General features: G+C 50.0%; 2 protein-coding genes across 5 annotated transcripts in view; both read left to right on the top strand.

Annotated features, from left to right (window-relative positions):
* Nucleotides 1-1,393: 1,393 nt before the first annotated feature.
* On the top strand, nucleotides 1,394-23,205 carry PSTPIP2 (proline-serine-threonine phosphatase interacting protein 2). 3 transcript variants are annotated; one of them, XM_049795976.1, is made up of 15 exons: nucleotides 1,394-1,479; nucleotides 9,271-9,371; nucleotides 11,581-11,658; nucleotides 12,598-12,632; nucleotides 14,220-14,326; nucleotides 15,972-16,034; nucleotides 16,498-16,596; nucleotides 16,791-16,836; nucleotides 17,188-17,267; nucleotides 18,850-18,948; nucleotides 19,476-19,572; nucleotides 19,854-19,935; nucleotides 20,969-21,003; nucleotides 21,537-21,594; nucleotides 21,792-23,205. In XM_049795976.1, the coding sequence occupies exons 1-14, from the start codon at nucleotides 1,447-1,449 to the stop codon at nucleotides 21,584-21,586; spliced, it is 1,005 nt and encodes a 334-aa protein (XP_049651933.1). In that variant the 5' UTR covers nucleotides 1,394-1,446; the 3' UTR covers nucleotides 21,587-21,594; nucleotides 21,792-23,205. The 3 variants fall into 3 exon arrangements, 2 of the variants coding, with proteins under 2 accessions (XP_049651933.1, XP_049651932.1); XR_007505128.1 differs by having other exon boundaries at nucleotides 20,969-21,594; XM_049795975.1 differs by having other exon boundaries at nucleotides 20,969-23,205.
* A 2,467-nt stretch (nucleotides 23,206-25,672) lies between these two features.
* EPG5 (ectopic P-granules 5 autophagy tethering factor) overlaps nucleotides 25,673-27,760 on the top strand; it is a 57,679-nt gene continuing 55,591 nt past the window's right edge. For both annotated transcript variants that reach the window (XM_049795963.1, XM_049795962.1), the window contains exon 1: nucleotides 25,673-25,765. In XM_049795963.1, coding sequence (XP_049651920.1) covers nucleotides 25,712-25,765 — 54 coding nt within the window. In that variant the 5' untranslated portion in view covers nucleotides 25,673-25,711. The remainder of the gene's footprint in view (nucleotides 25,766-27,760) is intronic.

Genomic DNA, 27,760 nt, shown 5'->3' with positions numbered 1-27,760 from the left:
TGTGACTTAGGAAGGTGGTGATTTTCTCACCATTAAAGCACCTGGTGGTAAATACCTCCTGTCCAGTCAGACAGAATGATGGTGGGGCTGGTTTTCAAGAGTTGGTCGCAAGTCCCGAGAGGTGCTGTGGGCTGCCCTGGCCGCAGGGTAGTTCTGGAAAGCTGAGAAGTAGCGAGTGGGTTGTGGCGGTGTGCATTTACAGTGAGGGTTTGTGCCCTCTTCTCTTGAAGAGCTGATTCAGAAAATCACAGAAACATCCCAGAAACACCCCTTTTCAGCGCAGTGTCCTGTGACAGGTAACTGTCAGCGCTGCGGTAACTCCTGCTCTCTCTGCGGGTGATGCCAAAGCTGATGTGCTGATGATGACTGTTCACGAGGACACGCTGCCCTGAGCTCCTGTGCCTGGTTCCACGCTGCTCTGTCCTGTGGGCTTTGGGTCTCAACCCCACTCGGGCTTATCTGCTTGTCCTAAGGTGTGCCCTTCCAGTACAGTCAGATCAGATGAGGAAAACTCGGAAATTTATTCCAGAATTCACACTTCGGAGTTTTTTGTGTGCTTGCCAGCTGGGCAGATTGTACCTTAGCTCATTAGATGTTCAGATGAGGTTGGTAAAACTTTTTCAAAGCTTTGACTGAAACCTTTCAGATCTGAAATGCAGATGTGACGGTACCTCTGCTGCCGGGGCAGCCACAAATACTGAAAGAAAAATCTGTGCAAACCTGGTTTCTTCAGTATAAAACCTCAGAAATGTTTGCTGAGGGGCAGTGCCCTCAGGTTGCTTAATTAATTAAATGGAAAATGCCTTTTTTTTACCTTCCTGGACTGTTTTAGCTGTCCCTGTGGTAGAGCAGAGGCAGCAGGGTGAGGGCAGCAGGTATGATTCAGGCTTTCCACCACACAGTGTCCTCTCTCATCTGCTTTCATCCTTTTTTAAGAACCGCTCAGAGGTCGCTCACCCACCGCCTCGTCTCGGGCAGCGGCCCCTAATTAAGGACAAGAACAGCACAGGTATGGTAAAACCTTCCCAAAATACTCCACCAACCTCTGGCCGAACCAGATGGGGAAAGCTACGATGTTGACCCTCTGCTCCGCACTCCTTTCATGAAACCGTGCGGGTCAGTGGGATTTGACCCATCACTAGTGGGATTCTCCCCGTGGCTCCTTGTGTCCCCATTGCTCTCATCCATCTGCTGTGGAGATGAAGTCCCCTCTGCAGCAGCCCACCCTCCTCTCTCCCCCCCAAAAAAAACCCCTGGAGAACCCAGGAGGGTGCAGCCAAGCTCCACCAAGCGAGTGGGGTGGACGTAACGGGGTGTTTTCGGTGGGGAGGAAGGAACAGGACGCGGGGTGGGGACACCGCACCCCGTGGGGTGGGGCTAGGCGGGGCCGGGAGCGGCGACGAAGTTCGGCCGTGGAGTTCGGCCGTGGAGCTCGGCGGCGGCAACATGCGGGAGACGAAGTTCAGGGATCACTTTTGGGTGAGCGGGGGCACGGTGAACTGGGGGGGGGGAGAGCGGGGACAGGACCCAGATGGAACTGGAGGGCTCATAGCTGGGGGGGGTCACCCTTTTTGGTCAAAATTGGCTCCAAAGCTGTCTTCATGGTCCTGGGGTGCTTTTACTGAAGGTTCTGAGCATCCCGCTGGCAAAGCAGTGTCCGTCCACGCGTGTCCCAAGAGCTGTGGCTTTGCAACGTGTCCCCGTCCTGCCAAAATAATGCCCCGGTGAGCTGCTGCTGCCGTGCTGGAGGGAGTCGGTGCTGGGCTGAGGGCTTGATTATATTTTATTATATTATAATTGGCCACCGGTGAACTACTTGGAGACACCCTGGGCAAAAAGGATCCTTTGATGAGGAGCTAATCCCGGACTAGGAGCGAGTCCCTTGGTGTGCTGCTGCTAGCTGCCGAGCTGCGGAGGAAAAGCCGCGTTTCGGGGAAAGCCGCAATTTATTGTTTTGAGTCCGAACTGTGCTTTTGGGAATGGAGAAGTGCTGAAGAGCCGCTTATCTGCTGCAGAGCACGGGCGCTGTGGCTGCCCAGTTCCTCTTGGTGTTCCAGGTAATGGCAACCAGGAGATAAATGACAAGTTTGATTTTCAGGGCTGAAAATCCCCGTCTGTGAACGGCACTCAGGTTTTCCCGGGTGATTCCTGGGAAGCAGCTTCCATTTTGCAGAATAGGGGAAAGGTGCGTGGGCCGTGGGAGGAGCGGGCATCGGGTTTGGGGTTCCCGCGTGTTGTGGAATGAGAAGGGTAAGTGCAGAGCACCCGGCTCGCCCAGCATCATTAGCGTATTATCTGGCACAGCACCGTCAAATATGTAAATCCCACATAGGTGTCGAACCTGGCTTGGAAAATAAAGTCAGCTTTGCATCTGGCAGCTGTTTCTCAGCTATTTGTTGCCGGAGAAATTTCCACCGTGCTTCCTTTGCTTTGCAAATGTGCCACAGGGGAGGGATGGGAGGGTGACGGCGGTGGTGGCAGCATCCCCCAGGCTGGGGAGGGGGGAATAATGTGATACCGGGAAAGCTGAGTAGATAAGGTTTGTCATGCTTCAGTTGTGCGTTGGGTTGAAAAATTGGTCCTCACTGCCGGGCTGGCTTTGGCTAGCACTGCCCGGTTTGTTCCTCTCCTTCATTTTTGAAGGAGGATCCTGGAGGATGGGGCTCGGTGGGAGAAAATACAGGGCCAGGAGCTGCCCCAAGCCCCAAAGGCAAGGAGGAGTCGGGACATTGCATAAGGTGCTCATGCCTGCCTGGTCCCTTTTATTAGCAAACACGTCTATTTACTGAATAATCCTCTCGCTGAATCCAAAACTACTGTAGTTGCCAAAGATTTTGCTTGGCTTTTTCCTTTCCGAAGCCTGCGCGGTTCTGTTCCCCCCCCGACCGACGTGCCGGGGGCAGGCAGCCGGGGTGGAGGTTGGATGGGAGCGTGATGGATGTGACTCAGTGGAGAGATCGAGGCCGTGCTGTGGTCGTTTGGCAGATGGAAAAGGCAAGTACTGCCCCAAGCCGTCTCCATGCCACATATGAGTGACTGTGTATCAGCTGCGAGGGCTGGGGAGGGAGGGGGAGAACGAGAGATGGGCAGAAAAAAACAAATTTAGACAAAGCGCGGAGGGCTGCTCGTCCGGCTGTGGTTTGCTGTTAAGTGCTGTGAGAGAGAGCAAACTTCCTCCTGCAATTTTTCCTCTTCAATTATTTTGCTTAAGTCAAAAAGGGAAGGAGAACTCTGCCAAAGCAAGTGATTTTGCAGTGGTCATGATAGCCTGATAGGAAAGGGGAGATTTCCATCTCATCCAGGGGAGGGATGCTCCGACTGATGGGATGAAGACTAAAAAAAATAACCAAATCCCCTACAAGCTGAGCCGTTTTTGGTCGTCGTGAATGGTGACCACCAAATTTCTTTGTAGGGCTAAGCTGCAGCCCCCACCTTGCTCTGCCGGAGCGGCGGGGCTGTGCCTCAAGCCTCACCTGGGGACTGATTTAGCTTTAAACCCCGGTAATTCTGGTTTTTCTTCGGTGGGGCACGTATGCCTGTCTGTTCTTGCATTGGAACCCGGTCCCTGCCGAAGTTCATGGTGTGAAGCTCGCGACGCACTGCGTCAAGAAAGCACACCGCAACCTTGCTCTCGGCGTTGGAGTTTGCTCATGCTCTTAGGTCTTAGAACGAGATGATAAATTTCCTTAAATAAAGGGGTTTGCTCTTCTGCATCCTACCGCAGCTCCTGCTCACGCAGAGGCTGAAGTCTGGAGATGCCCGAAGCTGCACGTGCGTTGCCCCCAATGCTCATGTGATGTTCCCTCCTGCAGGCTGCAGCAGCCTGCAAAAGAGCTGTGCAAAACTTAAAATACACCAAAGATCATGTTTGTTTCCTCTTGCCCTGCCTGGAGCAATTGCTGTGAGTTGAGCAAGTGTGGGGTTTTCATTTTTTGCAACCTGCTGTTCTTCTTTCACTATACGAGGTCTCTTCTTTCGCTTTAATCGTTTTCTTGGTACGCACCTGGTTCTCCCCAAGCGTGTTCTTGCAGAGTGTTTCGGGTAACCCAATAGCAAAGGTTTGGGTCTCATCAGAGCACTTTGGTTCTGTAAAACTATGTGGGGAAAAATAGAAGTGATGATAATGCTACGCTTTAAGTCTGATCTATTGGTTAACAGCTTGCAACTCGGAGAGTGGATTTTTGGTTATTTTGCTTGTAATGAGACAAAACCAATGCTCTGCTCTCTGCAGTGTATCGCAGGGTGCATTAAAAAGAAGCATTTGGCAAAATATTAAAAAAATAAGCAAATAATGCTGAAGACTGAGACCTGCTGACTCTCACTGAGGTTGCCCTGGTCAAGCAATTTTTGAAAAACAGACTTAGGTATCTAAATCTTTTAGGGCCTCTCAAATACTTCTTTGTCATGCCGAGCAAAACCGATGCTGCTAAAACAATCCACGGCTCAGGCGAGTCATCTGCAGCAAAAGCTGCACTGGCATATTTAATTTTCTAACAAAGCACGCGGCAAAGTATCTGACAACACCGATTTACCCGCCAGCGCGTAGGAAAGAGCTATTGCATCTCTTTTTGCAGTGGCACAAACAAAGCGTGGGGGGAAAGAAATGCTTTGCCCCTGGCTGCAGAGCAAAGGAACACACCGATGTTTGCAAAGGAACCGTCGATTCCTCGCCGATGGCCCCTCTACCGTGGGTTACGGGTGATATTTTGTCAGTGCTGCGACTGGCTGTATTTCTTCTTCATTGCCGTGATTATTTTTTTTTCTAGCCTCGTGTGGTTGGCCGGGGATAAACTCTTTTTTTTTCTGTGTCCCTGCTGTCGGGCAGGGAGCTGCCAGCCCTGGGCTCCTGGGTTCATTCCTTGGCTGCTGACTCACGATGTGATGCTGGCTGGGCCATTTCACTTCCCCTTAGCCCTCCTTGCTCTTCTCTAAACTGGGTCGGTGGAGTTCATTGGCAGCGTTATGAAATCCTCGGGTCGTCGTTCGAAAGGAACGAGGTGGGGTTTGTGGGAAGAAGGAATTGCATCGAGGTGGGACGGTCCGTTGCTTTCTGCGTCTCTGGGGTGAGCAGGGTAGGCGTGTTGGCGTAGGGGAAGGAAGCTTCAAATGGCAAGTTATTAATCGAAAAGCTGCTTTTCGCAGGATGCCGTTCTCAGGTGGGTGAGGTGAATTTGCAGCGAGTCCTTTTCCTCCCCGCGGTGAGTTTTGTCTGTCCTGTTGTACCCACGTGGTTATGGGATGGGGAGGAGCGGCAGCCCCTTGCAGCATCTCCTGCTCTCCTCACCCTGCTCCCTGCAGGCACCAGCACAAAACTTTTTTCTTGGTCTCAGCAACCTCTGCAGGACCCTGAGTGATCCTGAGGCTGTTCTGACTGCGAGCAAGAATACCACAGCTACTTATTACTGCATGATGTTTCTGACTACAAAAATAGTCATCCAGCTTCTGCTGTGTTTCCCTAAGCAGAGAAGGCTGAGGAGAGATACTAAGAGCTCTGCATAAATAAAGATCATTCAAGTGATGGTCCATGAGCAGTGCAGTGCCCCAAACCTTTCATTTTTGGGAAGGTTGGAACAGGTTGCCTGTGGGTAGGAAGGCTCTGCAGAGGGATCTGGACAGGCTGGATCGATGGGCCAAGGCCAGTTGTATGAAGATCAACAAGGCCAAGTGCCGGGTCCTGCACTTGGGTCACAACAACCCCACGCAGCGCTACAGGCTTGGGGAAGAGTGGCTGGAAAGCTGCCTGGTGGAAAAGGACCTGGGGGTGTTGGTCGACAGCCGGCTGAATATGAGCCGGCCGTGTGCCCAGGTGGCCAAGAAGGCCAACGGCATCGTGGCTTGTGTCAGAAATGGTGTGGCCAGCAGTGATTGTCCCCCTGTACTCTGCACTGGTGAGGCTGTACCTCAAATTCTGTGTTCGGTTTTGGGTCCCTCACTACAAGACAGACCTTGAGGTGCTGGAGCGTGTCCAGAGAAGGGCAGCGAAGCTGGTGAAGGGTCTGGAGCACAAGTTCTATGAGAAGCGGCTGAGGGAACTGGGGTTGTTTGAAAAATGTTTTTGTTCGAAAGATGTCTTCGTTTGAAAAATGTCTTCACCGAAAGCGTTGTCAAGCATTGGACCAGACTGCCTGGGGAAGTTGTTGAGTCCCCATCCCTGGAGGTATTTAAAATCTAAAAGATGTGTAGATGTGCTGCTTAGGGACGTGGTTTAGTGGTGGACTTGGCAGTGCTAGGTTAACGGTTGGACTGGATGATCTTAAAGGTCTTTTCCAACCTAAATGAATCTATGATTTTCCCATGTCATGGGCTTTGTAAAGTGTGTGTCTGGAGGGGGTTTTCCATGTAAAGTGGGGTAGAAGAAGGAAAAGGAAACGTCAAGCTCAGCAGCTTGCCTTTTACCTGTGACTCACACAAGGTCACTTCAGATCCCCACCAGAGCATTTTAGCCTCTCTTTTGGCTAAAAGTGCAAACAAACCCCAAAATATCACAAGCAACACACAAATTCCTTCTCCTCATCGAGTCCATTGGGAGGATGGTGCAATCCCAGGCAGTAGATTGGGAAGGCGGGGGGGGGGGAGCACGTCCTGCTGAGCCCACGGGCTTGGGAAACATCAGCTGCTGCTTTGTCACCTTGAAGTCATCTGGCTGTAGTTTCCATGGGTTGTCCTCTAAATAGCACATGGGCTCAGAGCTCTGCCCAGTGGGGAGGACCAGGACAGCCACATGCTGCAGGGTGGGAGGAGAGATGCTCGTCCTCCTACATCCTTCTGGTTGGGGAGGGCTTGGTGCAACTCCCCATCCTCCAGACCTGTCTTTGGCTTAGTTTATTATGTCTTTACATCTTGTCCTCTGCACCCGTGGCTCTGTGCTTGCCGTGTTGCCTTTCCTCTTTCATTGCTTCCTGCCTTTGGGACATCCCACGGGCACTCGTGGCGGTCCTCTTTATTCTTTCCGTGCCAACATCTGCCCAGAAGGGTGCTGCAAAGGCTGGTTTCACAGCACACAACCCTGCCTGGCTCCTTCTGGACCAGGAGGTCCTCTTGCCTGGAAGCAGCTCTTTTTGGAAATCTCCACCGTCTCTGTTACCTCTCATGTTTTGTGTAACACCTCACACTGTGAGGTCTGGTCCAGCCTTGGGCACTTAGGATATATATATATATGTATGTGCTGGAATTAAATCCTTCTACTGGAGGAGGAAGAGTGATAAAATAAAGAGCTTAGTGCACATTTTTGATGGATGCTCCCAATTTTTCTGCCAGGCAGCAGAGTGGGATGCAGGAGCCTTTGGGTGCCCCCTGACACGCAGCGATGTGGGTCTGATCGCTCCATCCTGCCCGGGCTTGCAGCGACCGAGAGTTGTTCTCTGCTTCCACTTTATTTCCTTTGAAACCGGGGATAGGAAGTCAAGTTAGGATGTTCTTGTGTTTTGCAACTGCCATGAAGACTGACTTCAGTGCAAGCGTGTTTCCTTTTTCGCAGACCTGATTAGCAAAGATGCGACACAAACTGAGAACTGGTTGTGGGTTTATCAGTAATAAGCCCATTTTGGAGAAACGTTTGTCCTTTGTAAAGAAACAGAAGCTGTTTTGGTTTCTGCTTAGGTCCTGCTCCATGGTTCTCTCTTCCCATGCGTGCCACGGACGGAGCAAAGCTGATCTGGGATAACTGGGGATTTCCTGCAGGTCCCACTCCACCAGATCTCCACTTTACTTCTTGCTTTCTGGCCACTGACATTCAACTCCTTGATTCCTTAGGGAAATCCACATAATTAAACCCTTCATTTATCACAAATAGCAGCCCTGTTCCTCCTCATTTCTTGCACCAGGTACGAACTCCCAAGAAATCCACCCTTCTGCTGCCCACACTTTCACGCCAGTTCTCGGTGTACTCTCACCCTGGCTTCCAACCATTTCCTGAATCTCTCCGTTCTGCCGTTATTCCTCTTCAAGCTTCTTAATAACTCTTTGTGGCTTTTCCTTCCTTTCCCCGAGTTTCGTAACTGCTCCTACCATTGCTTCCTTTCTGCAGCCTCTTTCCCTGGATTTTTTGCTCCCGTATGTGCTGTTCTGTACAACACTGACTTGTCCTCTTTACAGAAGATGACAAGTAGCACCTTCTTCTCAGCTGCCTCCATCTGCTTCAGGCTTCTTCCAGAGAAGGAGAGCTCATGGTCAGAGCACCTCTTTGTACTATCATAGCACTTAACAGCCCTGCTCTTAAGTGGTCTCCAGGGTGGTAAATCTTCAACAGTCATAGGGCAAACCCCCATTTTTTGTCGTAAGGTGATTCCAGGCATGGGTATGAGGAAAGAATGGGGGAGAGGTAGTCAACCTTCATCCTAGCCCACCTACATCACTGCTGCATGTATCTTTCTTTCTTGTTGTTTTTGTTTTTTTTTAATAAGCATCGGTACATGTTTTTTAAGAAGTAATTTGAAGGAAAGCACTGATTCTTCAGAATTCTATGGGAAATGTGAGTGGCACTGTGGGGCTGAGAGCCCTGGGTTGGAAGATGGGACTTGGCCCCGTGGGTGGTGGAGGCAGGACCTCTCCATGGCTGTGATGTTTTGTGAAGAAGCTAGCCCTGTGTGATGTGTTGAAGGACATAGACCAATGGTGGGGGACGACCTGGCACTTAGGGAAATTATCTTTACAGTGGTGTTTTGAATTGATGTGTAGGACAGTGTTGCTTTTTGCAAGGCCAAAGAGAAGGCTGTTGCAGCAGCAGTTGTTGGGTGCCTCCATACCTTACTGTGAAGGCAGCAAGAAAAGCCCACAGCTCAGCGATCCTGTGCGGAAAGGTCTGATAAATTCACCTCCAGCCCAGATGTAGGCTCCTACAGCCAGACGTGAGGGTGATGCCCAGAATAGTGCAAGTCAACCCTAACCAAGATCCACCTCCAAGTCTGCAGGAACTGGGAGGAACAGTAGTAAGACAGGCTATATCTAGAGACTTGGAGGGTTTATGGCATTTGATTTCATTAAGTTAGAGCTGACAGCTAAGCTCCTACGAGGAGATGCCATGTGCTGTGCTTAGGTCAGGGGGGAGCAAATAGGATGTGGTAAGACTGAGCTCTTCTGTTTTCTGAAATTTATGGAAGTGCCTTGTCCCAGATTGCCACCATTGTTCTCATTCTGGAGCCTCTCCCACCCCTAAAAGAAAAAATAAAAATCTTATTTCATAAAGAGGGTCTTGCCCATTTGCTCCCAGCTGAGCCATTGCTTGTGCAAATGACTGCACTGATGAGGATATGACTGCTGTTCTGTTTTCAGAGTACAGATCTGACGAGCACAGTTGGCTACGACAGCATCATTCAACATCTGAATGACGGCAGGAAGAACTGCAAGGAGTTTGAAGACTTTCTGAAGGAAAGGTACAGAGCTGCCTCTGAAAACGGGTTGGGTTGAACGTGGGAAGTGAGGCGGTGGCACTATTTCTCCTCCTTGTATTTTCAGTTTGGTTTGTGTCACGTTTAGCTGTCCACTATGTTAAAACACCTTTGATTTTTGACTGATGAAGATCTTGTTTTCTTACACCTTCCTTTCCTTGCACAGCTGGTGCTGTGGTATTAAGTCCTTGCCCAGGAATCCTCAGCTGCGAGGCAGTGATGGTGTCCAGAGCTTGATGCTCATGTTTTGAACTGTCTGGTAAAAAGAAAGAGGAATCAGGACCAGTTTAATAATTCAGTCTTACATGTTGCCAGACATCTGTACTGATGTGTTTGCAGCTGTTGGTGGCCTGCCCAGGCCATATGCTCTCCCACGAAGTTCAGCTTGCAGAAGATCAGGTGAAGACCTTGGCATAGGAGAGGCACAGCTTTGTACTGAATTTATCTTTATACATTATGGACAGCCCAGAGATTTTATGTTAAAAAGAAGGAGTAGCATTAGATAGCGCGTTTCTTAATAAGAGGATATGACCTAAGTATAGGTTCTGTAGCTAAAAAGGCACAACTGAGATGGTCTGGCCATGTATTTTTGACTTTCTGGTTCACCTGGTTAGCAATGGCTAAATATGAATAGTGCTGCAGAACAACCCTGAATTAATGTCATTTTGGTATTGAGAACTGGAGAAAACAAACCTCTGAATACAAGACTTGGTACAAAACAGCCTGGAACAAATGTAATGGGGAGGAAGAAGGGGGACAACCTGCAGTTAGAAGTGTGTAATACACCTACGTCTGTCTAGGCTGTAATCCCACGTTCCGGGAAAATTTGGGCTTTCCAGCTGCCCGAGGAACCATCCTCTGAACCCTGAGAACCGTGTCCCACTCATCCGTGACAACCGGGAGAGTACAAAAAGCCTCCTCCACACCCTGTGCCCTGTTCCTCTTTGCTGTTGAAGGAGGCTTAGGTTCCCACCGAAGTGTCTAGCCAGGAGGAGATTAGAGCCTGGACCTGGACTTGCTACTGGTACCCCTCTCCGAACATGGCCCGGTTCTCCACGTACAGCACAGCTGTTACGTGGTCCCAGCTATGGAGAACGTGCCTGTTGGATTTGATGCTTTGTCTCAGAAGGAAGTTCATGGGAATATCGTTAGACAGAAGAAAAAAATTAATTCATAATCTTTATTTCTTCCATTTCCCTACAAGCTTTTGAAGTTTTTAAAGAGTTACGTTGGGCAAACCCAACTGCCAAACTCTAGAAATCAACAACATAGGCATCTGCATCTGTGTTAGAGATACAGGCATTTTAGGAGGTTATTTATTTCACCCAGTAGACCTTCTAATCCAAGCCTCTAGCAGTACTAGTTTCTCTCCGCTGACTGCAGACAGCTAGGGCGCCTTGCCCAGATGGAGATACCTACATTTGACCACGCAAGTCCAGCCCTGGTGGTCTGTACAGAGTTCAAAGCAACTGCAGGGCGCTGGTTGTTCTTAGACTGCAACACATAAGCTTTCTTTCCCCCCTCCCTCTTTCTTCCAAGAAGGAAGGACGATACGATCTCTCAAAGGTGTTATTTACGTTACCTTACAAGATGTCACCTCTTCTTCAGGTGTTTTCCCGAAGGACCAGAGGCAGGCAGGAAAGAGTACCTATTCCCCCATTTTAAAAAGTCCTGAAAAGCTGAAATAGCCCAGCTGAGCTTTGGGGTGCATGTATGGTGGCAGAGTGGTCTTTGAGGTGCCGACTCTCTTCTGTCACATTTGGTTTAAATCAGCCAAATCACCTTCAAAAGTACTTTGTGCGGATGGACTGAAAACGTGTGATCGCACAAGCCTTGTTCCCATCGGAAACTGAGCTAAAAACTACTCGGGTGACTCACCTGGCTGCATTTAGCCACCAGCTGCACTGGCTGCTTAGTCCTCCCTCTCTTGCAGAGGTGGTCCTTGCACCCATTGGCCATGGGGAGATGGGGAGAGCAACGCATGGGGACCCCAGACACAACAAAACAAAGCGTTTTCACTAGAAAGGCTGTTGGGTAACTGCAAACAACAGTCTGCCTTCAGCCAACCGTCCGCAGTTGGTTTACAGCAGGTCACAAGGTAGGGAGGGTGTTGAGAGCGGGTTTTGGCCTGCTGCAAACACATTATCAGTTTCTGAAATAAGAACTTCCTCTCATTTCTCTCTTTCCTCAACAGGGCAATTATAGAAGAAAAATATGGCAAAGAGCTCATCAACTTGTCGAAGAAGAAGCCCTGCGGGCAGACGGAACTGAAGTAAGTTCCCAGTCCTGCGTGTGTTTTGCTTTTATGGGTGTCCTTACTTGGAGCAATGAGGGAGGAGGAGAAGGAAGGAGGCTGTGAGAGATAGAACGGTGTTGAACTGTGATTGGGATGCTACCAGAAGATGATCTGAAATTGGTCTTATGAATGAACGGTGCATAGTTGGGTTGGCCTTCACCAAAAAATGAGTTGGATTTCACCAAGTTCCCACCAGCTGTAGACTAACCAAAGCATCACAGATGTTCAGGCGAGATGTGGGCTGGTGGTTCAGCAGAGGGTCGAGGATCATGAGATCTTGTTTTTCTGGCCAGAGGGAAGTACAGGTACTTCCTTGACTCAAACCAAACAAATCTTGAAAGCCCAGGATGTTACCACCCTGCAGCGTTGCTGTGGCTGCTGCGGTCGGCTCTGTGAGTGGGTCTCCATTTCCCCAGTAACCCTTGGCACCATCTGCTTCCTTCTTTGTTTCTTTATTTTATACATGCCCAATCTGATATTCTCTGATCATTTATTTACAGTTTTATACTGAGGTGTCACATAAAATGTTTCTGAAATCTTTATTGTACAATGTTAATAGGGAGAAAAGTTCCCTACATTTCCAGCCACTGGCCAATGCACCATGTAGAAGGTGTTCATATGTCTGAAATGATAATTTTAGGAGGTTGCATGAAATATTTGTTATGAAACTCAGAATTTTTAATAGCATCCAATGTTCAGGAAGATGTAAAGTAGATCTCAGACCAAGCGAGCTGTGTTATACTTGCTGAAAGGGAAAAAGCTGGAGGTGTAAAGAGGATAAATAAACCTGCTTCAAGCTGCTTCGGCTGGCATTAAGTGAGGGACTTGCTACCTGGTTTGGGAAGGGTGCTCTGCTGATGCCTGTGCCTGGCGGTGCTTTCCCACTCTTTTTAAAGCTCTGCCTGTGTTTTTCAGCACGCTGAAGAGATCCCTGGATGTTTTCAAGCAACGTAAGTAATTCTTCGTGTTTCTCAGGATACTTGGAAACACCAAAGCCTGCAGGCAACTGCTTGGGAAGAAAATAGCAGAGGAACCTCTCTCTAAACCATGCGATGCTGCGGTCAGGCATAGGCTGTCCTCCTGGCCCACCTCATCCCAGTGGGGTTTGGGACCAAGTGCTCCAGGGCACGGGTGGGAGAGTGGACCCACAGGGTGTCCTTTTGGGGATCTCTTGGGCTTTCGGGGCGGGCTGCAGCTCAGAGGTCGTGCTCATCAGAAGCTATGCATGGGGTTAACAGCTCATCTGGAGTTTGTTGGAGTTGCTGGCCTTGCCCTCTTCACACACATATGCAGTAATTTGCACCTCAAATACCGTGTTCAGTTTTGGGTCCCTCACTACAAGAAAGACCTTGAGGTGCTGGAGTGTGTTCAGAGAAGGGCAATGAAGCTGGTGAAGGGTCTGGAGGGCATTTCTTAGGAGGAGCGGCTGAGGGAACTGGGGTTGTTTAGCCTGGAGAAAGGGAGGCTGAGGGGAGACCTTATTGCCCTCTACAACCATCTGAAAGGAGGTTGGGGTCAGTCTCTTCTCCCAAATAACAAGCAATAGGACAATAGTAAATGGCCTCAAGTTGCGCCAGGGGAGGTTTAGATGGGATATTAGGAAAGACTTCTTCACCAAAAGGGTTGTCAAGCATTGGACCAGGCTGCTTGGGGAAGTGGTGGAGTCACCATCCCTGGAGGTATCTAAAAGACGTGTAGATGTGCTGCTTAGGGATGTGGTTTAGTGGTGAACTTGGCAGTGCTAGGTTAACGGTTGGACTGGATGACCTTAAAGGTCTTTTCCAACCTAAACGATTCTATGATTCTGATCGGAGCATCTAAAAGATGATAGTTTGGCCACCTTACATTGTCCCTTCATTGCTGTATGTCACAGCCTGCCGGGGTACAGGCAGCCAGCACCCGTACCTGGAGGTCTAACACTGCTACCCTGTGCTGAGTCCACCCTCTGCCCCAAGCCACGTTCGTCTGCTGTCCCGTCCCTTGGCGGACCTCCCTAACGAGGTTCTGCCCTCGCAGCACCTCACTATTAATAGCTGTGGGTTTAAAACAGCTCTGCGAGTTGAATCGTGAGCTACAGTTTGGCTTAGCTCCCTAGATGAGCTTGCTGGTGTGGTGGTTCATGGTGTGGCTGCTCACCTTCAGCAAGATGAGCCTGAGATTTTTTTAGCGTTAATTTTTCTGTGCCCCAAGTTGGTTGTGTGCTAGCCCGGGGCGATGCTTCCTTCAGACAGCTCCTTCAGGCTGCGACGTGTTGAAATGTGCCTGAATTCATCTGGATGAGAGGGAGATGTAACTGTGCTTGTTTGAACAACCTCTCTTGATATGAGTTTTCTTAAACTGAAGGGCAGGCCCCAGCGTGACTGATCCTTACATAGGCAAGCGCTGCTTGGAGGCTGCTTTAAAAGTGCTGCCGCTTTTATATGTTTCTGCAAGGGGATGTATGATCTGGGGTCTGTTTGATGTCAGCTACAACAGTTTACTTGAGCAACAGAGTCTTTTTAGCAATATATATATATATTTAATTTTTTTCTTTGCAGAAGTAGACAACGTGGGACAAGGTCACATCCAGCTGGCGCAAATCCTTCGGGAGGAAGCAAAGAAAATGGAGGACTTCAGGGAAAAGCAAAAACTGCATCGGAAAAAGGTCAGGCGCAGCGGGAACATGCTCCTTCACCGCAGGGTGTCAATCCTGCCCTGGTGATGGGCTGCTCCGGGCGGTACGTCCTACCATGCCCCAGGCCCCTCTGTGTCCCTGGTGCCTGCTGCTACCGGGAAGTCCTGAGCTCCTTCCTACGTGTCGCAACCGTGTCGGTGAACCCTGCGGCAACCTCCGACTTCCTTCTTCTCGCTGCTGCATCTTCTCCTTTGGGTGCTTTTTGGGGTCAGCGATAGGAGGGGCTCAGGGATTCCAGCCTCAGCCGGGAATGTTTTTAAAGCATATATATAGAGAATCATAGATTCATTTAGGTTGGAAAAGACCTTTAAGATCATCAAGTCCAACCATTAACCTAGCACTGCCAAGTCCACCACTAAACCACGTCCCTAAGCACCACATCTACACGTCTTTTAAATACCTCCAGGGATGGTGACTCAACAATTTCCCTGGGCAGCCTGCTCCAAGTGAAGAAATCTTTCCTAATATCCCATCTAAACCTCCTCTGGCACAACTTGAGGCTGTTTACTATTGTTCTATTGCTTGTTATTTGGGAGAAGAGACCAACTCCAACCTCCTTTCAGGTAGTTGTAGAGGGCAATAAGGTCTCCCCTCAGCCTCCTTTTCTCCAGGCTAAACAACCCCAGTTCCCTCAGCTGCTCCTCATAGGACTTGTGCTCCAGACCCTTCACCAGCTTCGCTGCCCTTCTCTGGACACGCTCCAGCACCTCAAGGTCTTTCTTGTAGTGAGGGACCCAAAACTGAACACAGTACTCGAGGTGCAGCCTCACCAGTGCAGAGTACAGGGGGATGATCCCTTCCCTACTCCTGCTGGCCACACCATTTCTGACACAAGCCACGATGCTGTTGGCCTTCTTGGCCACCTGGGCACACAGCTGGCTCATACACAGCCGGCTGTCGACCAACACCCCCAGGTCCTTTTCCACCAGGCAGCTTTCCAGCCACTCTTCCCCAAGCCTGTAGCGCTGCGTGGGGTTGTTGTGACCCAAGTGCAGGACCTGGCACTTGGCCTTGTTGAACCTCATACAATTGGCCTCAGCCCATCGATCCAGCCTGTCCAGATCCCTCTGCAGAGCCTTCCTACCCTCAAGCAGATCCACGCTGTCACCCAACCTGGTGTTGTCTGCAAACTTACTGAGGGTGCCCTCAATCCTCTCATCCAGAGCATTAATAAAGATATTTAACAGAACCGGCCCCAATATAGTGCTGTATGATCTCCATACAGTCTGCTAAATTTGGTAAGCCTTTTAACTTCTTTTGGCTTGAGATTCCTTTGTCTGGAAAATGAGGGAAAACTGCTAGAACCAGGGGCTGGTTTGAACCTAGCAGAGGGCAGTGGGCTTCTCAATTTTGCCAGACCCTATGGAGAAGATAGAGTAGTATGTATTGCTAGGATTTCATTTGTACAGCTCCTTTGCATACACAAGTGAAGGCTCAGATGGAAGCATAGAAAGATGAATGTCTCAGATGGGTTTTGTGAATATGCTTTGGGTAGAAGAAGGTCCTTAAACCCATCTCAATCTGGTCCGTGCGTCTTCCTTTCCTAAACCATGTAGTTCATCCTGGAGTGTCGATGGTCAGTGACATGCTGACTATGGGTCTGTTGTTTTCACAGATAGAGCTGATAATGGAGGCGATTCACAAAAATAGGAATTTGCAGTACAAGAAGACCATGGAGGTAAAGCAAACATGCTGCTGTTTCTTGCCGTATGGGTTAACGCTGCTAACATGCACGCACGTGGCGCTGGGGCAGACATAAACGTGAAGGTCTTCCTCCTCTGCTGCAAGTCCCTACACTGTGTCTGCATGAGTGGTGTGCAGGGCGTGCTCAGCAAAACTGAAGGGTATGCGAGGGACGTGGCTGATGGTAGCCTTGCAGGGTTGGATGTGAGTGATTTAGACATCACGGACTCGATTGCCATGAGCTTTTCATCTTGAGTGAAGAGGAGCTTGTCTTGTGAGGTCAATTTTGCCCAAGCAGTTGGGTACCTGGGACCTTGCGTGCTGTCCCCTGCTCTGCAGCCTGCATCTCTGCCTCTTCACTCGTAGTCTGTGTTTTCCCCAAAAGCCTCCCGCGTGAGCTGTATTTTGCATCTCGTTGCCTGCTGACACGCTCCTGCCCTGTTCGGTGGCTCTCCTAGGCCAAGCGGCTCTACGAGCAGCGCTGCAGGGATAAGGACGAGGCGGAACAAGCTGTGCATCGCAATGCAAACCTGGTGACACAGAAGCAGCAGGAGAAGGTACGGAGAGAGGGGTGGCCGTGGGGCAGGGGGAGAAAGGGGTGTCTCTTCTTGCAGTTTTCCTGCCCCATGCCTCTTTTCCCAGCTTTGGGGTGAGACGGGAGGGCTGGTGATGTTCCCTGGTTGGGCTGCAGTGCCGTCGTTGATGTGCCAGGGCTCTCCTCTACTGTTCTTCTCTCTCCCATTTTTGGCAGCTGTTCCTGAAGCTGGCTCAGACAAAATCGGCTCTGGAGGACTCTGGTGAGTGTGGAAATGGAGGCGTTTGGAGGGTGAGGGGAGCGTTTCGTGGGACATGGCTCTCAGGTGAGCTCCAGCTCTTTGGTCAGGCACAGGTCCTCAAAAACACGTGCCCAAGATACCGGAGGTGGGCTCCTGCCCTGGAGAAGCCTGCATGGCCCCACCAAGGCTGCTCCCATGGCACAACCCTCTGCCTTGCTGCCCAAATCTGTGTCCCCTTGCCGTGACCACCCATAGCCAAGTTCAAGTATTACTGCTCCTTTCTCCCAGCCATTTCAGGCTTCACATATTACCTTCCAGTGAAGGGGTTTTTTAATTAATGTTAATCAGATGACAGTGTGATTTCTCTCGTAGACAGGAGTTACCAGCAGAGTGTTACCACACTGGAGAAGATCCGGGAAGAATGGCAGAAAGAACACATCAAAGCTTGTGAGGTAAATGCCCTAAAACGCCTTCATGTGGCAGTGTGGTCCTCTGGATGTCCGTCCCCTTGCTGTGGGGAACAGGGACAGCGCAGATTTGCCTTCTCTGTATTCCTCTGGCAGGTGTGGCAGCCAGCCCTGCGTGTGACTCACGCTTGGCTTCTGGATTCAATGTCCCACTACTTCGAGGTTTCTACTCTTTTTAAAATTTTTTTTTCTTCCACCGCCTTTTAAAATTGACAGAGTCAGTGCATTAAGTAGTGACATTTTTGCCCATTACCTTCCTGCACGTTTGGTGTGGCCGTCATTTTGAACAGTCACGGTCACGGTCACCTCTGCAATCCCGGCGACTCAAGGTCAATATGTGCTATAGCTGCAACACCACCCAGCAGACTCTGAAACTCCGAAAGACTTTAAATGACTTTGCAGCAGAGGCTGGTGGCAGGCTGGGGACACAGGCTGGGTGAAGCCATCTCCATGCACCAGGAGCCCTTCACCTTGTATTTCACGGACCGTGTGGTAGTGAGGGAACCCCTCCGGGTGGTTAGATCAGCCTAAAGCAGACTGTCTCATAGCAAAATGGTCTAGCAAGGATTTCTAGCACCTGCTGGGGAAGTCCAGAGCTGGTGGCGAGAGGACAGTGCAGCTGCTTTGCTGCTGACCTGTGTCTTGCAGCTGCCTGTGATCTGTGACCAAGGGATGGACAAGGACTGCAGAGACGCGGGTTTTATCCCAGATCTGCTGCAAGCTTGCAAAAGGTCTTCCCATCCCCAGCCGTGCCAATCCCTTCCCAAGCTACCTCTCCTCAGGGCTCTATTTTACTTTTTCCTTTTGAAATGGAACTTGCTGTCTGTTTTGTGTGGCGTGCGTTGGTGTCTCAGTGCTGGTGTGCTTTTGGGGTCTGGGGTCTCCAAAAACCTCTCTGATGGTGGGGTGTGGGAAGCAGTAGTTTCACTTCCACAGGTGGATCACCTGGAGGTTTTCCCCTCGGTGTGTTGAAAAGGTCATACCTGATAACTAGTGTATACTTACATTTGGGATGAAAGGTTATCTTTCATGGAAATGTGTAAAGGCATGTGAAATTGAGGTACATGAGACAGCAGATTTCAAATGACTTGGGTTTAAACTTGCTTGGAAAAGGGCTGGGCAGGAAAGAGGGAGAAGACCAACCAGTCAATGCACCTCTTTTTTCATACGTCTCCAGTGCTTTTTTATTGCTCTGTACCTGTGGGAGGGAAGTGAGCTGGGACCGCAGGACCGTGGGGTACCTAGGGAACATGCATTGCCTTTAGGAAGCTGGCTTGGTCTCCCCAGAGGTAGTGGTGTGCTGAGCGACCCCTTCCACATCAGTCCTGCAGACCTTCCAGAGCTTAACACTCATCTTTGAAATACCTGGTTGCATAGAGGGATGATTTCTCCTCTGGATGAGCTGGAGGACTCGTAGTTTCCACGTTTCCTGCAGAAGACCAAAACCACCTGCTCCTTACTGAGGACAGTTGTTTTTGAGGTGGCACTTGGGGATGAGAAACGATCAGGATAAGAGATCTGCTCTCGTTTTAAAGATGTTAGGGCCTTTTTGTCTGTGTCGTTTCAGTTCTTTGAGACTCAGGAGTGTGAGCGGATCAACTACTTCCGCAACGCCCTCTGGCTTCATGTCAACCAGCTCTCCCAGGACTGCGTCCAGAATGACGAGGTACATCACATGAAGGTTTCTCCATACCTTCATTTTTCTGTTTGGAAAGCAGAGCCTGATTTGTTTTCCTGTGCACTGAGCTGTGTTCTGTCTGAGTTGGGCTGTGGCCTTTGATGGCCCACCAGACACCAGCATGAGTGTGCAGGCAGAAAGTTTTGGCCAGAGCTCTTGCAGTGAGGTTCCCTCTGTGATTCCCACATTTTTTGAGGGTGGTGAAACACTGGAAGAGGTTGCCCAGGGAGATGGTAGATGCCCCATCCCTGGGAAAATTCCAGGTCAGGTTGGACGGGGCTCTGAGCAACCTGATCTAGTGGAAGATGTCCCTGCTCACGGGAGGAAGGTTGGACTAGATGACCTTTAAAAGTCCCTTCCAATCCAAACCATTCTGTGATTCGATGATTCCCCTGCCATTGAAGCTTGTGTCCTGGGTGAACATTGGACTTTCACCCCATGTGTGATAAATGATTAAAAAAACCCTCTTGGTTTTTGACCTGATGTATAGAAATGCTTCTCCTTCCTTTTGGCAGAAATATGAGGAAATCCGCAAGAGTTTAGAACTGTGCAGCATTGAGAAGGATATTGATTTTTTTGTAAATTTACGCAAAACTGGAAGTTTGGCCCCAGGTAAGAGCTCAGTACAATCTCACAAAGTAGTGCTGGCTTCCTTGTACTCCTCATAGAGCTACTGCTCTGATCAGCTTCATTTTGGATGCAAAACCATTGATTTTGCAAAATTCCTCCTTTCATTAACTGGCATGCAGCACTAGTCTCTGCCACTTATCACCAGCCCCTGAAGATCAGGCATTTTCCCAGAGAGAGGAAAGACTTAGCAGCTGACTGTTGCTGTTGACAAGTAGTTTATGCTTATAAAAGGTCTGTACTTTACTACTGTTAACTTTTCCTAGCTCCTGTTGTTTATGAAAACTACTATAATACACAGAGAAATGCAACTCCTGTGAGAAGTCCAGTTCCTGTACCTATATCAAGGTAAGGCGTATAACATGTACAATAGCAATTGCTATTGCAAATTATGCTCTCCTGCCAAAAAAAGCATATTTTGTTACCTTCAGTCTATTGGAGGCTTGACTTGTGAGTATTAGAGGAAAATATTTCCCATGCTATGTAGTCCATCACTTTTCACAGCAGGAATTATGCCAGTGTGCTGCCTACTATAAGCTGTTCAAGGACCCCCTCAAGCCCAGTCAGAGGTTTTTGCTCCCCCTTTTGGGGTCATTTCTCCCTTCTCACGGCAGGGAATCTTATTGCGGCAGTGCTTGAGGTGAGGGTTTGCTCATTTTTTCTTGTACCAAGCCTATTCCAGAAGTCCTTTGCATGGAGGTGAGGGGCTGTGGTGCTCAGACAGCAGAAAAGCAAGGCAGCCTGTGGAATAGTGATTTTCATGTCTTACTGTTTCTGGGAACTATCTGAACTCCCTTCTACAGCAGCCTTTGATACCAGGAGGGCTTTCCTGCATGATTCTCCACGTGGTCTGTCTATCTGAGGAGAGATGAATCAGTTAAAAGTGTGCGTGGGTAGAAGGAGGAACTGAATTGACTCCCCCGGGACAGAAGCTGGGCAGGGAGGACAGGGTGAAAGATGCTTCTGCCAGGGGGGCAGATGAGGATTCAGGGCTATTAAAGAGTATTGCTAAAGATGAGTGTGCCACTTTGGCTGTTACACTGGGAGAGGAGTCATGTGCAATTATGGCTTCCTGATGTCTCACTCTGGGCAAAGGCATCTAAAAAGGCATGCCCGGAGGCTCACTTGTCAATGTTTCCCCAACTTAGTGCTTTTTGGTTACTTTTTGCTCTCACCCACCGTATCAGCTTCAATTCCTGTGTTTGCCAAGCTGGCTATTGGTGAGGAACCCACCCTTGGTACCAGGTCTCCATAAAGCCCAGGCTGGCCAAACCTCTTGCCCTCCTGCCAGCTCTTGGTGGGCATCTTAAGAGCGCAGAGCCAGGGCAACGGGAGTCCCATGGCCATGCAGATCCTCAGCTCTGTGTTTTCTTCTGTGCAGGAGGGGACCTCTACCCACCCCGACCAGCGCTCCAGGTGAGTTACTTGCTTTATGGGGCTTCTGGCCCCACAGAGGATCTCTCTGCTCTTGCTTTTCCCCGTCAGGTCATGAGCTTTAGCTCTCTGAAGGGATTGCTTTAGGTGAAGCTCCTGCTGTAATTCTGGTCCCCACCGAAAGATGCTGGGAAGGTGGGCGCTGACTTTGGAGGAAAGGTGTCACCCAGGAGAAGTTCTGATCAAATCCCTGCGCTGTAGGCATTTTTGAAGCTGAAGGATGTCTAAGCGTGGGATCCCACCAGTCTTTGCGGTTTGCCATTCTCTGCTTCAGCAGCATGAGCTGTATCATTCCCAGTGCCTCTCCAGTGATGGGATACTGCAGCAGGGCTTGGGAAAATGAGGTCCTGCTTTGTCTCTTTGGCAAATCAAGTCATCTCTTTGAGTCTCATTCACCCTTGCCTCCCATCCCTTTAACACAGGTGGCCAGTGCGTGGTGTTTCTGTCTTGTATAAAGTCTTGTAGTGAGCGCTTCTCATGAGCAGACCTAATTTTTTTTGTGCTCTGTGTTTCAGGTGAGCCTGATTACGCCACAGTTGACGGCTACAGCTTGATACATCACTAATAGCTACAGTAAGTACTCACATTTGATGAAGAAAGGATGTAATATGAGATGCAGCTACACTGAGGAGGGACAGTGGAGAAAGAAAGGCCAGCGGTTAAGGGATGACATTTTGAGGTGACTGACTGGGAGTGATGATCATGTCAGCCCTCCCATTGCTTGTCTGAGCTGGAGCTGTGGTTTAGATGCTGTTGATCCTGTTCTGTAGGTTCTCCAGGCAGAAGACACTGTTGGTCTGGCCAGCGTGGCAGCGGTGTTGTTTCCAGTTATTCCCAGCCACACGGAGCTGAAGCGCATCTCCATTTTAAGAAAGTATTTGAGGACTCTGATGATTATTTGTACATTCAGAAAGTGCCTATTAAAATCTGTGCCTTTGATCAGCAGACTCCTTGGATGGATATCCCATCTTCACACTCGGGGGAATATAAGCAATCGACCCAGACACAGGGGTGATCTGTGTCAGAATAAATTTCTGAACTTCTTCTAAAGTGCAGCTGTCTGGGAGAGGCTGGAGCCTGCCACTTTCCAGATAACTAAGTCCCATGTGCCGCGGGGAGTGGTGCACGATGCTTTGGGCACTCTGGCTTGTGTTCAGGGTACATGTATCCCACTCAGATCTCAGGTTACACTTTTGCCTGTTTCTAAAGTCTTTCATTAATGGTAATTAAACTTGTAATTTAGGTTTTAATTTTGTTTCTCAGGGAGCTTCCTTAGAGGAGCACCAACGGTTACACCATCTGTCTGGCTTAGCTGTAGATGCGCTCCAGGCTTAAGCGCCGATACTGGGAGCTGATTTGGATCTTGCAGCAGTCCACAGCGCAGCTACCTAGTGAGAGGCTGTGCTGCCGCAAACATGCTGGGACGTGCTGCAGCCTACAGCGTTATTGAGGATAGGAGGGAAGTCGGTCAGCTCTTCCAACCGCCTCTCCAATGAGGGGCTTCCAGTTTTTTAGGTTCATGGTATAGCTTGTCCCTGGTAGGCCCTGGAGAACCCCATTTGATTAACTTCTGGGAATCCCAAAACTTTGGATTTGTTCTGACCATGCAGCACTATAAACAAACTTAGTTACTAATGTTGGGCTGGAGCCATGCAACAACTTTTCTGACCAGTCTCCTCAAAATTCATGCCCTTCTTGTTAGTGTATATATGATTAAGGCTTTGATTCGGAAGCTCACATGCCTCAGGGCTGCTGATCTCTCTGAAGTCCCTGCGTGCGGTGTTGCTTAACAGCTCCTCAGTGCCTTATGACACTGGACACAGGGACACAGGACATGGGGACCAGGACACAGTTTAGCTGTCTAAACCTGGTCCCAGGTGACTTACTTTGGAGTAACAGGAGCTGCTAGTTGTGTAATGTTCTTCAAGCTGAATCTGCATGACTTCAGTGTGTGCCTAAGCCCACCGGTCCCCGGGGCTTTTACTGAATTTCCTTGTGTGGAGAAGATCACGGTGAACTTTAACATCTGTCCTGCTGCATTATAATGAACTGTGCAAAGTGCCTATGTCAAGGAATCAGTTGTCCTATTTTATATCTGAAAGACCAAATGTACGAATATTCTTCTGAAGGAGCCTGCTGTAGTCTTAGTTCTTTAAATATGTATTTTAAAAATAAGTTTTGAGACTCGTGTGCTGGATATGCTTTTTTTAAAGGTTGTCACATTCACTTTCTGCTGGGACTGGGGCTGGTACACCTTTAAACCACCCTGGGATGTTTGGGTGGTGTGAATTGCCTCTCCTGGAAGGAAGTGTATAACAGCATATCCTTGCTCAGCCTTTATTTCAGTACTTGCTCAGTACCAAGACAGCTGAGGGAGAGAACACCCCGAGGAGGGCTGGCATGAGGACAAGTACTTGTGATTAGCCATGAACTACAGACTGTGTAGCGCTGTTTCCTTTGGAAAAGTATCTACTCTACAATACATCGCGTGGTTTCTTTATTGGGATTTTTCAGCTGACTGAGCACAATAGATGGTGTTAGGCTGTTCTGGATGCTGAAGTCCCCAGCGAGGCTGAAACTTGGCTTGCACATTTAATCCCAAAATAGAGGTGCTGGTCCTGAATACACCAACTGTTTGAATAGACCTAAAGCCAAGCAAACCCTGGCCTGGAAGCAGAGTGTCCAGACATGGAGCTACTGGGAAGCAAGTCTGTGTGCCCATGAGCACTGAAATGGATTTTTATCTTCAGCATCTTCCCTTGCCTGGTTGTCTTCCAAGCAATGCAGAAGACTTTGCCCTCCTCCCAGGCCCCTGTGGAGGAGCCTAGCCTTTTCCTGGGCCCCTATAGTGAGGCTGGGCTTCCTCAGAGATGTCTGTAGAAGGGTCTGGCCTCCTCCCAGACCCCTATAGAATTGCCTGGCGTCCCTACAGACCCTGATAACCAGCTGCGCAGCTCCTGCTTTCCCTCCCCAGGGTGCCCCCCTGGGAGAGAGAGACAATAAATGCCTTAATAAGACAACTACTTTAGTCAGATAGAATAAGAAGAGTCATACAGATAGCGAATAAATCTTACGTCCCTTCAGATGCTGGGCACCCTGCCTTAGGGCAAGGTTGGATGGAGCTCTCCCTTTTTGGTCCTGTGAGCTAATACACAAATTATCACAGGAAAACAACTCTATTCGTAACGGAAGTTCACATGAAAACTTCTCACTGTATTTCCAGATACAGGCAGGGCCAGGCAGATGGACTAAGGGCCAGCACCAGGAGCTGCCCGCAGGCCCCCCAGTTACCATGAACTGGTTGAGCTCATCCTGCGGCCAAAGGGCTTGTGCAGCACAGCAGAGCCCTGTGCCTGCTGAGGGGGTCACTGGCTCCTGAACGTGCAATGGGCTCCTGGTCAGGATCAGTGCATCCCTGCCTTGACCCACGTAGAGTTTACCTTTCTCACACGTATTACAGATTACATTACTAACACGTGGGCTTCTCAAGCTCTAAGTACAAAGCCCAGCAGAGTGGATGGTGCCTGTTCAAGATCATTAACTCCTTGACTAAGATGTCTTCTGCAAGGTGGGCCTGAGCTCTGCGGGGTCTTGTCCGTCTGGGGACTGGGAGAAGTCACTTCAGCTCCCAGTGGGGCTTGGACTCGCCTCCAGTTGTGGCTCCCTGGGGACAGCTGGGTGCCAGGGCAGGGATCAGAAGGGACAGTGCTGCCTGGACCCCTGGGTTGAGCCAGCAGCTCTGCTGTGCCTGGAGGTGCCTCAGGACAGGCTGCCCCACTCCAGTGGCACTTCCAGGTCCTGCCACGATGCAGTCAGAAGAGACCATACACTCCCCATCCCCAGTAGTAGGGGCTTGGCTTCTCACCCCACGTTCCCTCTAGGAGCAGTCTGGCCTCCCCATAGATCGTTATGGGGGAGCCTGGCCTCCTCCCAGGCCCCTATAGAGGAGCCTGGCCTCCCCATAGATCCTTATGGGGGAGCCTGGCCTCCTCCCAGGCCCCTATGGAGGAGCCTGACCTCCCCATACATCCTTATGGGAGAGCCTGGCCTCCTCCCAGGCCCCTATAGAGGAGCCTGACCTCCCCTCAGATGCTTATGGGAGAGCCTGGCCTCCCCATAGCTCCTTATGGGGGAGCCTGGCCTCCTCCCAGGCCCCTATGGAGGAGCCTGACCTCCCCTCAAATCCTTATGGGAGAGCCTGGCCTCCCCACAGATCCTTATGGGAGAGCCTGGCCTCCCCATAGATCCTTATGGGGGAGCCTGGCCTCCTCCCAGGCCCCTATAGAGGAGCCTGACCTCCCCTCAGATGCTTATGGGAGAGCCTGGCCTCCCCATAGATCTTTATGGGAGAGCCTGACCTCCTCCCAGGCCCCTATGGAGGAGCCTGGCCTCCCCACAGATCCTTATGGGAGAGCCTGGCCTCCCCACGAATCCTTATAGGGGAGCCTGGCCTCATTCTAGGCCCCTATGGAGGAGCCTGACCTCCCCACAGATCCTTATGGGGGAGCCCGGCCTCCTCCCAGGCCCCTGTGGAGGAGGTGACGCCCCTCGACTCGGCGTGTCCCTCCGTCCCTGCCGTAGCTGCCTCGCTGCTGATTGGCCGCGAGCGGCCGGGAGGGAGTAGCTACAGTCCCGCCCCTTCCGCCCCCGCCCCCGAGTCGCCCGGGCAGCGCTGCGGCGGGCGGGGGCCATGGCGGAGGCCGTGAGGGTTCCCCGCAAGGCCCGAGCCAAGAGCAGACCCAAGGTAGGGGTGGGCCGGGGCCGGGGGGGCGGCCGGGGAGATCCCCAGGGTTGTCGTTCCACCCTCCCGGGGCCGGGGGGGCCTCGGCCCAGCGGCGGGTCTGTCACCGCCGCCTTTCGTTTGTGGCGGTTCCGGGCTCCCTGGGACTTTGGTCATGGGATCAGGCTCCTATTTGTTACTCTTGTGGTTTTTTTTTTTTTACTTGTTTCGTTTTGTTTTAAGGCGGCGGGAAGGGTGGCTGCTCTGGGCGGTGTTTATGTCCATCCTCTTCTGCTGGAAGCTGTTAGGCTGGGGGCCGGGGTGGGCACGCTTTTCTAAAAAGGTTTATGAACGTCTGCGCTTTCCTGAAGCGACGTAAGAAGACCTAGTTGGCAGCCAGGTGAAGGGTGTGATAGTTCCTGTGCTGTAAAAGGGTGTAAACACGCTTTTTAATCTTATAGCGTGTGGCCTTTTGCAGTAGCTGTGTGAAGTGAGGCAGCTGGGGCTGCATCTGCGGTGAAGCAGTAGAGCTTATTGGCCTTTAGCAGTGTTTTAGTACAACATGGGATGGTGGTCTTGCTACATCTCATATGGAACGGTTTGGCTTGGAAATGCTTAAAACATGAGGCCATATATAGCAGACGACAGTGCTTGTTCTTTGTTTGTTGGTGCTGCAGTTGTTACGCGTCACTCTTCCTAGGTTTTAATCCTGTTGTGAGTGTGTTCCTCCTTCATGTTGTTAGTACCGACAGCTTTCTGAAGGCTTTATTTACCTTGCAGCTGCGCTACGCGGAATTTCAGTAGTTTGTGGAAATTATCCGAACCAAGATATCTTGCCTCAGAGTTGAGTCTAAATAGAAATGTTTCCCTTAATTGCTTAACCTCTTTTATGTTGTAAAATGCACCATATAGAGCAAAGGCATTGAAGTCATGGCTGTCAAAGCCTTGTGAAAACAAAATTAATGGATTAATTGACCACTGTTTTGTAAAATAAGGGTTAGATCCAAGTGTCAACAGCTGTGATTCCTGAACTCCAGGCAACTAAAGTTTGGAGGGAAGAGCAATCCTAGAAGAGTAAGTGTGTCATTGTTTTTGTTTTGATTCAGCCCCATAGCATGTGCAAGGCAGTCAAATCTTAAGACTGCTGCTGAAGAGAATCAGTTCCCTGCAGGAAGGCAGTGAGTCACAGATGACGCTGGTAGTTCATTAAGGATGCGTACAGTGACTCCAGCGGCTGCTGCGTTTGGCCATCCCTTCCAGGTGTAATTCACGGTGAAACAATTCGCTGGCGGTGTCACGTGTGAGAATCCAGAATTTTTTAGTGTTACACATGGCCCATTCCTGATATTTTTGTTGCTATTACTATGCTTAGCTCTGTTAATAGGCAGGGGTATTTGAGGATGCAGTTTGGGCCTCAGTCACATTAAGGACTTTTCCATCCCCATGCCTCAGAAACAGCCATAATCCTTTGACAAGCTGAAATTCTTGTGAGCTGAGAGAAAGGCTGGCTCAGCTGTGGGGCTGCCAAGTAGTGGAACGGAGCCCAGGGCTTTCTGAAAATAGTAGCCCCAAAGTTAAGCTTGTCCAGCACCAGTAACACCAGACTGATTCAAACACAGCTAGGTGGCAAAACCAGTGAACCTGGAACTGGTGAAGGTGAACCTGTGTGTTACTTAGTTACTCCAGAGATGTTTCCTGAGAAAGGGTAGGCGTCCGTAGAGCTCAAGGTGTCATTCCCTGACGTGCTAGGAGAGGAGAATGGTTAGGCATGGGACAAGGCTAAAGGAGCAGGTGTCATCTTTGACTTAAAGGCTAAGCCTCGGAAGAGAGAACAGCAGATTTTGCGTTCATGTTAATTCAGAAACTGATTTCTCTCATCCTTTCTCAGATGAAATACCTGTTAACGATTATGGCATTTTTTGCCTTGGAAAGTGAGAACTGAAAGACACTTTATAAATTTAAAAACCAACTGTTTTATCTAACAGTAGCACTTGTGAGGAATACAGAATGCTACTGAGA

This window comes from Accipiter gentilis, chromosome Z (assembly GCF_929443795.1).
Source record: "Accipiter gentilis chromosome Z, bAccGen1.1, whole genome shotgun sequence".
Lineage (NCBI taxonomy): Eukaryota > Metazoa > Chordata > Aves > Accipitriformes > Accipitridae > Astur > Astur gentilis.
Note: the sequence above shows the minus strand (reverse complement) of the source record. Positions and strands in the feature narration are given on the sequence as shown.

Bases quoted from the DNA above. Each gene is read 5' to 3' on its own strand.
- PSTPIP2 (XM_049795975.1), top strand. From the start codon at position 1,447: ATGCGGGAGACGAAGTTCAGGGATCACTTTTGG. The intron at 12,633-14,219 runs GTAAGTAATTCT...TTTTCTTTGCAG, and splicing joins CCTGGATGTTTTCAAGCAAC to AAGTAGACAACGTGGGACAA. The intron at 16,597-16,790 runs GTACGGAGAGAG...CATTTTTGGCAG, and splicing joins CACAGAAGCAGCAGGAGAAG to CTGTTCCTGAAGCTGGCTCA.